Raw genomic sequence first — 14,339 nt, 5'->3', positions numbered from 1 at the left:
TCGACCCAAAAACACAATAAAACATGTCCTAACAGGGACAGAAAGCTATTTGCTTAAAATGTTATTAATGTTAAAAAAAATGTATCTGTTACAGAACAGGGTTTTGTACTAAATTCCATTTTATTGATGGTAAGGAAATTTGTTAGTATCTCAAACACTTTTTTCTTTTATACTTTCATTGAATAATGTTCTCGAACAAATTACTCAGCTCAACTCAGCAGGCCTTGATTAAAAATAAATGATTTAAGTCACATTTTCTCACCACTGAAAATGTTATGCATATTAGTGAGTGTGTGGGTTAAAAGTTAAAATTGTGACAAATACATTTTCTGAAGAGGACAACGTCACAAACACCCTCATCATTTAAGTTTTTAAGTCTTTTTTTGTTAATATTGTTGCTATTCTTTGATCATGGAGAGATGGCAGGAGATAAGGACAGTAGTAAAATAGGAGCAATAGTAATGTAGAGAGGAGGGGTGACTGGGAACGAAGATCCTAAAGGCCAGACTTGAACTGGGTCTTAGACCTTTAATGCAACAGGATGCCCCTAAAATGTTACATGTCATTTTTCCTTATGGCATTTGTGTCATTGTAGGGTTACTGCTTTACTGAAATTGCCTGTTTGCACTACTCTCTGAAACCAAAAGGTATCGCCAACTTCATCCTTATTATACTGTAATGTCTATTAGAGGGAGCATGAAGCAGGACTAACCTGTTTATGTATGTGTGTTTTTGTCTGTTTTCACCTTGTAGATGGACCCGGTGCAGAAGGCAGTGATCAACCACACCTTTGGCGTGGCTCCACCCAAGAAGAAACCCATCATCTCCTGTAACATCTGTCACCTGCGCTTCAACTCCACTGTAAGTCTACAGTCACTCTTGTTCAATGCTTTCTCATATCATAGAGGAAAAAGTTTTGGTTTCTTTCCTTGAGCTTTCATCTAATAAACAGGATAAAACAAAAGCCCAAAGAAAGGTCTGATATATCTTTTTAATTCACTGCAGGAAAGGGGAAAAATACCTTTGACCAATCAGCTCTAGTTTTTATATAAGAAAGTGAAGGGAGTGTTGAATCAACATTATCTCACTCACTGTGAGACCCTCTGACCCTCTTGATGTTTGCTGAGAGTAGGCTTTTCTAAACAACGTTCATACTTCAAAACACAAACATGACTTATTGTCTCATGAACTGTCATCTAAAGTTCATCTTTTGATTATTTTTGCAGTGAAGCGTCCACATATTTGCATCACATATCATATTTTTGCATCCTATGGGTCTAAAATCAATCTTGAAGCAGGACATTCTTTATCAGTCTCATCAGTAACGATATATTTCTATTCGGCTTCCGTTTTTCTACTCGGCCACTGGGTTCTTAAAAGTAAACCAGTCAGTTCTGTTGCTTTGTTCTCCCTATCACACCTCCCTATTCATATTCATTTGGCTCCCATTCCTATGGACTTCGTTTATACATATTTGCATTTATATTGTTAGGAGTAACCTGCCGGAATGACAATGACTCTTCGTTGTGTCAGTTTTAAAACTTGAAGGAAGCAAGACACTGGCGCGAGCACATCATACAACCCTTATGTCGTCATTTTCTCTCTGCTCTGTACATTTGGTCATACAGCGATATTGTCAGGAGTCTGTTTTCTAACAGGCTGTCTCCTCCTCCTCTCTGTGTTACCTGCAGCTGAGCTGAGAGTGCTGTTTGACCCAGGAGTTGGATGCCAGGTTACAGGCAGGTACCAGGTCCCACCAGGGCTGGAATTTGCACTTGACAAAGAAAATTGACTAAAGGAATAGTTCTGAATATTTAGAGTCTTTTCATATTTTATACCCACTGCTTGGGTAGTACATATAGTTGGTTTCATTTTCACAGTCATTGATTATTTATTTTTTTTATTGGAAAACTCAGTTTCAGCTTGCCATCCATAGTTCAACACAATTATGAATCCTATTATTATTTAAATTAATATGTAAGTTTAACCAAAGCTAACATTTTAACATGATTTAACAGTAGGCTATCATGCTGAATATTAGTTGTTATATAAAACAATATCCATGTTTTCATAGCTGTGATGAAGATATATGGCAGTCATTGTCACCAAAGTCATTAGGATTCCTTCTACGTGAATGTCTGTGCGAAATTACATGACAGTTTATAGCTGACAAGGTATTTCAGTCCAGACCAAAGTGGTGGACCGAAAGACTGGCATGGCATTCTAACCACATAAATACAGATGGTTTCCAAGGTTTAATATTTCAGTGCCTTAAATTCAGTGGTAATTAAATGTCAATGTTAATTCTTCAATAGTGGTTAAATTTCACAATTTGATATTTAGTTGCTCATTAAATAAAAAAAATATTGTGGCATTCTTTGCTTCTACAATAGACTATATAATGTCCCTAAATAATGGAAAGCTGGAGCTCTTTGTTCAGTATGAAGACAAGATGGATGACTGTGAAAATGAGATCTTTAACACACATATACAGGTGCTGGTGATATAATTAGAATATCATCAAAAAGTTGTTTCAGTAATTCCATTCAAAAAGTGAAACTTGGATATTATATTCATTCATTACACACAGACTGATATGTTTCTAATGTTTATTTCATTTAATTGTGATGATTAAAACTGGCAACTAATAAAAATCCCAAATTCAATATCTCTGAAAATTAGAATATTACTTAAGACCAATACAAAAACAGGATTTTTAGAAATGTTGGCCAACTGAAAAGTATGAACATGAAAAGTATGAGCATGTACAGCACTCAGTACTTAGTTGGGGCTCCTTTTGCCTGAATTACTGCAGCAATGCGGCGTGGCATGGAGTCGATCAGTCTGTGGCACTGCTCAGGTGTTATGAGAGCCCAGGTTGCTCTGATAGTGGCCTTCAGCTCTTCTGCATTGTTGGGTCTGGCGTATCGCATCTTCCTCTTCACAATACCCCATAGATTTTCTATAGGGTTAATGTGCTTGGACACAGAGCTCCGTGAACAGCCAGCCTCTTTAGCAATGACCTTTTGTGTCTTACCCTCCTTGTGCAAGGTGTCAATTGTTGTCTTTTGGACAACTGTCAAGTCAGCAGTCTTCCCCATGATTGTGTAGCCTACAGAACTAGACTGAGAGACCATTTAAAGGCCTTTGCAGGTGTTTTGAGTTAATTAGCTGATTAGAGTGTGGCACCAGGTGTCTTCAATATTGAACCTTTTCACAATATTCAAATTTTCTGAGATACTGATTTTGGGGTTTTCATTAGTTGTCAGTTATAATCATCAAAATTAAAAGTAATGAACACTTGAAATATATCAGTCTGTGTGGAATGAATGTATACATTATACAAGTTTCACTTTTTGAATGATATTCTAATTATATGACCAGCACCTGTATATTACACAAGCGATGTGCATATAAAAAGAATAGACTTGTAACTTTTCTAATTATTCCTTTATGGCTGCTAAACGCACTGAAAAAAGCATGAAAGATTTAAGCCTGAAGTATCACACATAATATTCTAATGTTGCTGCCCTTTTGTGAAGGATAGTTGTTGCTCACTGTGTATGAAGGGTTCAGGCATCAGTGGTGTGAGAAGGCTTAAAGCTTCTTGAGTCGAGGTCCTGAAAGTCTCCTTCAGGTGTCTAACAGAAGATCTTTGTTTTATTCTACATGTTGTATATGTTATTCTCTCTGTAAGTTACTATGGTGGAACATAGTGAACTCATACTATGCTGGCATGCCAGATAGTATGCTGGTATGCAGATGGGGGCAGATTCCTCCCTCTGGCTCAGTTGAAAATCACGCTGAATGGTCAGTGTGCACTGACATTCAACGTAGCCAAAGGGGTCGTACACCCTTTGCTCAGCCCTGTATTCCCCACCAGACACTTTGACCCACGGTGGTACCCTTTCTGTTTGTGTAGCAGCCCAAGCTTTATGCAAAGTGTTGATGGGCAGAATTGTACCCCACTACTCTACGCACACAGTCACTAACAGATTGGCTCTGCACACTGTGCTCAGAGGCTGCACTGTGTACAGTGTGTGCCTGGAAACTTGTACAGATAATTTGAGCAATGACAAATTATCGAACTGCCTCATGTGAAGCTAGATACTTGAAGTCTTGTTACACTGTTCCAAACTCAGACTCTGTTGATTTAGGGTGTGTACTTGTGTCTTTCATATACAGAAAGGCACTAGTGCTGCGAAAATGTGTGCTCTTAAAGGATTAGGCTGGTTATGTTTAATATTTTTCTTATTGTTGACAAATCCCATGAAAAGAAAACTGTGGCATTTTAGCATGTTATTTAAACAGGAATAAATAAACCATTTGTTAGGGACTATTTTCAGTGGCAGATTAATACACATTTGGTGCTCTAGTGAGTTTAATTGCCTGTACGATGTATGTGAAACTGAATTTTAAAAAATTACATTGCCCATGTGCTTTGCACATGTAAGAAAAATATAGAATGTCACCAGACGTATCCTTCAACTTCTCCTTGTTCTGTACACTTGATGTCATGGATAGTTTGCTCAAGTTGCTGAAGCTATTCGAAATTTCCGAGAGTAGATTATCTTCTGTTTTTTACAGAAGATACTCTGACATGTCACAGTAGGAAAGCAAAGCTGTAAATAATCAAAATAATGCTTCAGAGTCCTGGTATTGTTCATGCATTTGAACATTGAACAGAGCCACTATTTATCTGTGCTATTCCTACTATGAAAATTCAAAATGTCTGCTGTGAACAAGGTCTATTTACACTAATGTATTTCTTCATCTGTTAACATTTTTAGTATCTCCCATTAGGCGTAAGCCTCGAAGGGATCATGTGTTTGGTCGTGTGTATGTGTTTGTGTGTGTATCTGGCTGCAGCTAATCTCACATACTACCGGACCCATCAGCCTAACAATGTTTGTACACATTTATGACTGTATGCTTAAGGACCTCCCGTGGTTCCAGTAATTCACAATTTGAAAATTAAAAGAAAAACCTTTTTTATTGACTGCTCTTTTTTTAAACCACAATTGACTGCTGACTTCTCGCTCCTCTTGACCGGCCGGTAGGTAAGTACATTAGTTTTGCCAGTCAAGTTACCTATGTACGTTAAGTTAACAAATTAAAATAAGTCAGCGTTGACTTTTGGTTTCATATGGGACATAAACACCGGCCTCCAGTGGTGTAAAATGGCAAGCAAAAAAGGCATTGCGATAACACATTAAATTACTTAAGACAAGGCGTGTTATTCATACGCCAATTGGTAATACCAGGCCTCGCAGAGATCTACAGTCTATTTAGTGCACTGTTGTAGTTCAGTATTGAATGACAAACCTAAGATTCGCTTGCTTTTAACTGCCACTCAGGTCTTGATCAGCAGATGGAGTTTGCTTAATTGTCCTAGAAAATGTTATTGAAAAATGAACACGAAGATATCTGGAGATGTATAATGAAATAATTAACAAAAGGCTTTACTCTGTTTCCTGAAGCTAAGTAGCTAATTTAAAATGTATAGATTTGATGTGCTGTGTGGAAATATTGTGTGTGTGTGTGTGTGGATTACCATGCTTCTGTGGTGTTGTTTCACTGTTGGTGTGCTTCTACTTGCTGGAAGCTGATCTCCCTTTGTAGAGTACATCATGCTTTATCTACAGCCATGCAGAGCCATTTTAGGATCCCAAATTTGCGTGCATCTGTTGTCGCGCTGCCCACAAATGTGTTTTCTCTCACAGAGGAAGGCACATAGGTCATTTTGTGTTGCAGGTTGGCAAACTCAGGCCATTTTGTGTCAGAACAAATCAGTGGCGAGATGAGCCAGTGAGCTCAGAGGATGGTCATGAGATGCCATGAGTCCAAATGATACTCATTTGTGCACAACCATGACAATGATGACCAACACGGTGATGTGACTCTTCCTCCGAGTCAAATGCTCAATCGCATCTCCCTAACTCCACGGGAGCATTTGAAGCCAAATAGACGGAACAGATGGAAATATTACAGTTTACTGATTCCATGCTGGCCTTCTCTAATTTAATCATGTAATTATTTCTGTTCATATACTCTACACTGACTTTCTCCTGTTTGTTCTGCTCGTGTGTGCGTGTGTGTGTGTGTGTGTGTGTGTCATGGTCAGACCCAGGCAGAGGCCCACTACAAAGGTCACAAACATGCTCGCAAGCTAAAGGCTTTGGAGACCCAGAGGAACCGGCAGAAGAACGGACACAGTTCATCCACAACAGGAAAAGACAGAGACAGAGAGAAGGGGAAGATGGGAGGAGGAACGGTGCCCACATACTCGCATTTGAAAGATATAACAGGTACAAGTCTGGCTTTTTTTAAAGGCGCCCCTCTCTCCATCCTCTGAGTAATTAGTGGGAATTGGAGAGACGTAAGCACTAAGGCTTGGTAGCTGCCACTCAGCTGGCTAATTACCAGCTATTACCTGTCCTGCTATCATTGGCTCTGTCAGATAGGCAATTACTCCCATCAGGCTAAGACATTCTCCAAGATGAGATGCCCTAAAGCTCTTAAAAAGAGATGCTATCTGAGGATGGATGTAGTTATGTTACTTCCTTTTAATTTAGATTTTTGGTTTTAAATCAACAGTGGCTCAACACAACTCCCACTTACAGCTCCCTGTTCCTATTATGAAATGTGTTGTCACTTTAAAAATGGACATTTCAAAGGGTGTAGAAAATGGGCCAGAAGTTGAGATGTCGTGTGTGCCTACATGTTTTCTTGTCAAAATCAAACTAAACAGCAGAAGATTAAAAGAGTGGAGACCCTGAGGCAGAGAAGACCAGCACAAATTGCTGAGAACAGTCGTACAGGAGGCATTAGCAGTGGCTAATGCTAGTAGCAAAAAATAGCATCGCAGATGCACAGAAATGTAAGCAAATATCTTTCTAACTGCAGTTTTTTTGAAGATTCATACCTGTGTAGATGTTGAAATATACACTATCTTGCCAATAGTTTTGGATTGCCTGCCTTTACATGCACATTAAGGTTAATGACATCGACCCCTGAAAAACAACCCCACACCATAATCCCCCCTCCACCGAACCTTACACTTGGCACAATGCAGTCAGGCGAGTACTGTTCTCCTGGTAATCACCAAACCCAGACTCGTCCATTGGATTGCCAGACAGAGAAGCGTGACTCGTCGCTCCAGAGAACACGTCTCCACTGCTCTAGTGTCCAGTGAAACGTGCTTTACACCACTACATCTGATGCTTTGCGTTGCACTTGGTGATGTAAGGCTTGGATGCAGCTGCTGGGCCATTTCATGAAGTTCTCTACACACTGTTCTTGAGCTAAACCGAAGGCCACCTGACATTTGGAGGTCTGTAGATATTGACTCTGCGCCTCAGCATGCGCTGACTCCGCTCTGTTATTTTATGTGGCCTACCACTTCGTGGCTGAGTTTCTGTTGTTTCCAATCGCTTCCACTTTGTTATAATACCACTAACAGTTAACCGTGGAATATTCAGTAGTGAGGAAATTTCACCAATGGAATTATTGTAAATGTTTGTAGAAGCAGTCTGCATGCGTAGGTACTTGATATTATACACCTAATGCCAAAGATGTGATTGGAACACCTGAATTCAATGATGCGGAGGGGTGTCCTAAAACTTTTGGCAAAATAGTGTAGCTTAAGTAGAGTTTTGAGTCAGTAGTGGCAAATAAGCAGGCCTTTAATAAGTATACTGCTCAAAAAAATAAAGGGAACACTAAAATAACACATCCTAGATCTGAATGAATGAAATAATGTCATTAAATACTCCTTTCTTTACATAGTTGAATGTGCTGACAACAAAATCACACTAAAATTATCAATGGAAATAAATTTATCAACCCATGGAGGTCTGGATTTGGAGTCACACTCAAAATCAAAGTGGAAAACCACACTAAACCACACCTTAAAACAAGTCAAAATGAGGCTCAGTAGTGTGTGTGGCCTCCACGTGCCTGTATGACCTCCCTACAACGCCTGGGCATGCTCCTGATGAGGTGGCAGATGGTCTCCTGAGGGATCTCCTCCCAGACCTGGGCTAAAGCATCCGCCAACTCCTGGACAGTCTGTGGTGCAACGTGGCGTTGGTGGATGGAGCGAAACATGATGTCCCAGATGTGCTCAATTGGATTCAGGTCTGGGGAACGGGTGGGCCAGTCCATAGCATCAATGCCTTCCTCTTGCAGGAACTGCTGACGCACTCCAGCCACATGAGGTCTAGCATTGTCTTGCATTAGGAGGAACCCAGGGCCAACCGCAGCAGCATATGGTCTCACAAGGGGTCTGAGGATCGGTAACTAATGGCAGTCAGGCTACCTCTGGCGAGCACATGGAGGGCTGTACGGCCCCCCAAAGAAATGCCACCCCACACCATTACTGACCCACCGCCAAACCGGTCATGCTGGAGGATGTTGCAGGTAGCAGAACGTTCTCCACGGCGTCTCCAGACTCTGTCACGTTTATCTCATGTGCCCTGCTTTCATCTGTGAAGAGCACAGGGCGCCAGTGGCGAATTTGCCAATCTTGGCGTTCTCTGGCAAATGCCAAACGTCCTGCACAGTGTTGGGCTGTAAGCACAACCCCCACCTGTGGACGTCGGTCCCTCATACCACCCTCATGGAGTCTGTTTCTGACCGTTTGAGCAGACACATGCACATTTGTGGCCTGCTGGAGGTCATTTTGCAGGGCTCTGGCAGTGCTCCTCCTGCTCCTCCTTGCACAAAGGCGGAGGTAGCGGTCCTGCTGCTGGGTTGTTGCCCTCCTACAGCCTCCTCCGCGTCTCCTGATGTACTGGCCTGTCTCCTGGTAGCGCCTCCATGCTCTGGACACTACGCTGACAGACACTGCAAACCTTCTTGCCACAGCTCACATTGATGTGCCATCCTGGATGAGCTGCACTACCTGAGCCACTTGTGTGGGTTGTAGACTCCGTCTCATGCTACCACTAGAGTGAAAGCACCGCCAGCATTCAAAAGTGACCAAAACATCAGCCAGGAAGCATAGGAACTGAGAAGTGGTCTGTGGTCACCAACTGCAGAACCACTCCTTTATTTGGGGGTGTCTTGCTAATTGCCTATAATTTCCACCTGTTGTCTATTCCATTTGCACAACAGCATGTGAAATTGATTGTCAATCAGTGTTGCTTCCTACGTGGACAGTTTGATTTCACAGGAGTGTGATTGACTTGGAGTTACATTGTGTTGTTTAAGTGTTCCAGTGTATAAACTGATGGTCACCCACTTTATATTGCACTTTACCCAACCATTTTGTGCAGAGTGCTGCAATTATATGCGCAAAAATGAAGATGTGCGATGGTATACCTTCACTGTCCTTGTGCACATGATCTAGTTTTACTTGTTATTGTGCCAAAAAACACTCAAATCTGCCTATAAAACCCACCATGTGTAACTTTCTATTGTCGCTTTGTTAAAAATTCCCAAATTTCCAGACAAAATACAGGACATGACTGTCCTTATTGGTAGCTTCAAGCCTGGATCCATATTCTTAATGTTATAGGTATTGGTTTTTCAACAACATTGCCAACAAAATAGCTGCTGTACGCGTAGCAACTTTGCTTTCTTTTACCCCCAGTCATTTGTCACTCACCTTCTCATTCTTCCCGACACAAATGTCACCATCTTCCTTTTTGTACTCTGAAAAGCTTTGCTTTTCATTATTGATCTCCCCCCTCCCATTTTCTTCCAGCACCTATCAATTTCCCTCTAACCACACAATGATAAGCTTGTTACATTCGGCGGTTGCCATGGTTGATTGATGGTGACAGAGGGAGAGAACAAATGACAGATAGACAAGGAGACAAAGGAGAAATGATTGAGAAGGCAGAAGAAAAGAGAGAAAACACAGAAGAAAGAAAATTAAGTAGATGAGAATACGAAAAGGAAATACTTTTATACATTGATGGTGGTTGTGGTATTACGGGGTGGTGATGGGGCAGTGGATAAGATACATGCCTTTGGTGTGGTCCGGGAGACCCGGGTTCAACTCCCCACTCTGACACATCCACCAATTTGTCCCTGTGCAAGACACTTAACACCTAGTTGCTCCAGAGGCGTGCGACCCCAGACATAAATAGCAATTGTAAGTCACTTTGGATAAAAGCGTAAACTAAATGAATAAATATCAATGTATTATACAACTGTGTTTACTTTTTCCCTCTCGTATTGTAACTAGTACATCAAGTTTTAGTAGCTTACATTATAATGTTTTAGGTGTTTTATTAATGTGTTTTTCAGCAACCATATATCCTCCTGTGGGCACTCATAATAAATGACAATATAGTAACACAGTTGTATTAATATAAGTTAGTCCTCATAGGAGAAGTTATAATTGTTGACAAATATGTACACTGTTAAATACTTAAGAATGTCTTTATATCCAATTACAACTATATTTTAGTACGTCATAAACTATTGTGTATATGTTTATAGGGGAACTTACCAAATTTACCTATGAGGAACTGAGAAGACAGATATCAGAGGGGATATATGACATAGATCACATAGATATATGACATGTTTTTTGTATTATTGTCTCTTGGGTATTATTGTCTTTACACTTGTTAAAGCACTTTGTAACTTGTTTTTGAAAAGTGCTCTACAAATAAGGATTATTATTATAGAATATTCATTACTTAAACTGCGGTCTGCCACTGGATATGCTGTAATCACTGACAATCACATCCTTTGCATTTATATCTGGTATTCATCATTTGTGTTGTCTTAGTTTGCATTCTTTCAACTCTATGTCGCTTGTTTGTTATCATAATGTTGTCATATAACCTTAATGTTTTATCATTAGTAAATTAGTACAAAATTCTGAAGATCCAAAATTATTCTCTGACTTCACAAGCTGCGTGACATTGAAGCAGCTATAATCCTATACAGTATTTTGGGGATGACAATGGGTGCTCTCAAATTCATTGTTTATATAAAAGTAACATTAGATTTTGGATTAACAAATGTTTATTCTTATCTGGATAAAGCGCCAAGATAAATATCATATTGTTATACCGAGTGTTATTGGGCTCATCTATTTTTATCCATCCATCCACAGGCCCAAGTACTTCCCAACCTGCACAGCAGCAGCCAGAGAGCAGCCAGGGAAGCTTGCTGGTGCCCACTCTTTCCTCACAGCCCTCATCCACAGACTCCATCTTGCTCCGTTCTCCTCAGCTGTCCCCACAAATCTCCCCTGGCCCCCAGCTTTTTGATCTACCTTCAGACAGTCCACCTGGGGAAGGGTGCAGCCCGGCCACCAGTTCGGCCACACATTGTGGCCCTCAGGGGAGCTTCACGGGAGGTGAGGAGGAGGTGGTGAAGGTGGACGAGGCTAAGGAGACCAAAAGCAACAAAAAACATCTCCACTGTCCCACGTGCAAAGTGACGGTCAATTCTAGCTCCCAGTTGGAAGCTCACTGTAGTGGTATGTACTGCAATGCTACTGATATTGCTTCAATTAACATTTGACCTGAAAATGTCACAACCATTTTTTATGTTAACTATGATTCTGACACATGGTCGTCCTCTTTGTTTGGAATGAAATAGGGTCCAAGCACAAACAGATGCTTGATGGCCCATCCAGCAGCCAGCCACAACGCAGGATCAAGATGACATCATCACCCAGGCCCATGTGCCGAATTAAACAGCGAATGGGCAGCAAGACCAGAGCGGTCGTGGGTGTATCCAGCCAGCCTTTTCACTGTGAAATGTGCCAGGTGTCTGTCAACTCAGAGACACAGCTAAAGCAGGTGTTTATCCTAATTTGGCAAATTTTACTACTGTAAAAACCACTGACCACTATATGAAAACTAAAAATGGCAAAACCTTTGTATTCCACAAGGAAAACTACTCAATTTGTTTACTCTTTGGCTTACTAGTGAGCTGTCCTGACTGAATCACTGTTCTTTATATCCCTGCCGCCTTTTAGCACATGAATAGCAGGAGACACAAAGAGCGTTTGGCTGGGAAGCCTGTCAAGGTGAAGTTCACCCCTTATAATAAAGTACAGCCCAGTGCTGTCTTAGCGGTAAGAATTTGTCAAACACAATCACTCACACACACACACACACACACACATACATACACACACACACACACACACACACACACACACACACACACACACACACACATTAAACTACGTTTATTTTTGTCCACATCGCACATGGTCATGAAAGAACATATACAATACATACTGCATACTCAGTAGATGCAAAAGGTGAGCTCTGCTTGGCACCTGTCAACATATTTGCAAGTCTGAAGGCTGCCAAGTGGTTGATACAAATACATAAGTGACTCAATTTGTTATGTGAAAAGTCTGTGCTATTTCAAAATGAGTGCCTTGTTTTAACATAATTTTAGAGGCCTCAAAATGAAGCTTATTAAAGTTTGTTACCCTAAGTTGATGATACCCAGACAATTCTAATAACTGTAGTGATCATCTAACTTTCTGCCTAGTGCCAACATCAGGTCAAAATTAAAATTTTTTTGATTTATGACCAAATACCTACAAAACTAATTATATTCCCATGCACCTTATCTGTACTTTGCATCTATTGTTAATTAGCAAATCTTAGCATGTGATCATGCTAAACTAAGATGGTTATCATACCTGCTAAACATCTGCTTATTAGCATTGTCATTGTGAACTTGTTAGCATGCTGATTTTATTATTTAACTCTAAGCACACGGTACGTGAACATACAGCTTCACAGAACTGCTAGCATAGCTTTAGACATATTGTTTCGACAATGTCTCTTGTCTTTGGTTTCAGACTAAACTGGCCCTGCAGAAGCAGCTATCCAAGACCCTGCCGGCAGGGTTCCTGACCAGCCCCCTCAATCCAGCTGCCTTGTGCACCATGGCTTCCGGACCCTTGGCACTACGGCTGCCGCCGGGTCCCACGGCCTTTATCCATGGTCCACTGATCAGCCCCACGCTCTTTAGGCCTGCCCCAGGACCTCTGAGGGCCACACATGCACCTATTATCTTCTCTCCTTACTAGCAATGTGCCAAGCTAGCCTAGAGGACTGACAGTAGAGTGGACCTAGTCAAAGCTGGACTACCAGAAAAGTGTATCTTGGCCTGTGAGAACAAAGCATGGGACCCAGTGAGGGACACCAGGACACTATGAACCGACTGCGAGGCCAGCATATCAGCATGTCAAATTTGGAAGGTTCAAGTCATAAGAACAGTATGCAGAATACACAGATGTGGATTGAGATTTCACTGCTGACTGACCACCCCCTTAAAAAACTGAAGGACCATCGCTCAGCTGTTTCCCCTCAACAAATTGTTGAGTGCATGTTCCCTGGGGTCTGTACCCCTCTGGAAGCCATAATGACAAGCATCTTTTAGTTATTTATAAGACAATAATAGACTAATACACTAGGCTGTGTAAATGTTACTAAGTGTTTGTTGACAAATTTCTTTCACTTTGAGAGCTGTCTAGTTGTACTCTGGGAGAACAAGTACAACATCTCATTCCAGCTTTAACTTTAATAACTAAATCTGAATCAGTAAAATCCAGATTGTGTTATTCCCCCGTGAAACTGGCTACTTTCATATAATTGATCTCCATCTATGAAAAGACAAAGGCTGGAGGTATTGCATCTGAACAAATGTGTCTTTACAGCACATATACAGGTGCTGGTCATATGATTAGAATATCATCATTTCAGTAATTCCATTCAAAAAGTGAAACTTGGATATTATATTCATTCATTACACACAGACTGATATATTTCAAATGTTTGTCATTTAATTGTGATGATTAAGACCAATACAAGACCAATACAAAAACAGGATTTTTAGAAATGTTGGCCAACTGAAAAGCATGAACATGAAAAGTATGAGCATGTACAGCACTCAATACTTAGTTGGGGCTCCTTTTGCCTGAATTACTGCAGCAATGCGGAGTGGCATGGAGTCGATCAGTCTGTGGCACTGCTCAGGTGTTATGAGAGCCCAGGTTGCTCTGATAGTGGCCTTCAGCTCTTCTGCATTGTTGGGTCTGGCGTATCGCATCTTCCTCTTCACAATACCCCATAGATTTTCTATAGGGTTAAGGTCAGGCGAGTTTGCTGGCCAATTAAGAACAGGGATACCATGGTCCTTAAACCAGGTACTGGTAGCTTTGGCACTGTGTGCAGGTGCCAAGTCCTGTTGGAAAATGAAATCTGCATCTCCATAAAGTTGGTCAGCAGCAGGAAGCATGAAGTGCTCTAAAACTTCCTGGTAGACGGCTGCGTTGACCTTGGACCTCAGAAAACACAGTGGACCAACACCAGCAGATGACATGGCACCCCAAACCATCA

General features: G+C 41.1%; 1 protein-coding gene across 2 annotated transcripts in view; it reads left to right on the top strand.

Moving 5' to 3' along the window:
• Positions 1 to 13,704, top strand: part of LOC123983583 (zinc finger protein 385B-like) — a 146,927-nt gene extending 133,223 nt beyond the window's left edge. For both annotated transcript variants that reach the window (XM_046069842.1, XM_046069843.1), the window contains 6 exons: positions 754 to 861; positions 6,125 to 6,308; positions 11,078 to 11,446; positions 11,569 to 11,771; positions 11,951 to 12,049; positions 12,797 to 13,704. In XM_046069842.1, the coding sequence (XP_045925798.1) occupies positions 754 to 861; positions 6,125 to 6,308; positions 11,078 to 11,446; positions 11,569 to 11,771; positions 11,951 to 12,049; positions 12,797 to 13,027 (1,194 nt within the window). In that variant the 3' untranslated portion in view covers positions 13,028 to 13,704. The remainder of the gene's footprint in view (positions 1 to 753; positions 862 to 6,124; positions 6,309 to 11,077; positions 11,447 to 11,568; positions 11,772 to 11,950; positions 12,050 to 12,796) is intronic.
• The last annotated feature ends 635 nt before the right edge of the window (positions 13,705 to 14,339 follow it).

The sequence above is a fragment of the Micropterus dolomieu genome, linkage group LG14 (assembly GCF_021292245.1).
Source record: "Micropterus dolomieu isolate WLL.071019.BEF.003 ecotype Adirondacks linkage group LG14, ASM2129224v1, whole genome shotgun sequence".
In the NCBI taxonomy this organism is placed as follows: Eukaryota; Metazoa; Chordata; class Actinopteri; order Centrarchiformes; family Centrarchidae; genus Micropterus; species Micropterus dolomieu.
Note: the sequence above shows the minus strand (reverse complement) of the source record. Positions and strands in the feature narration are given on the sequence as shown.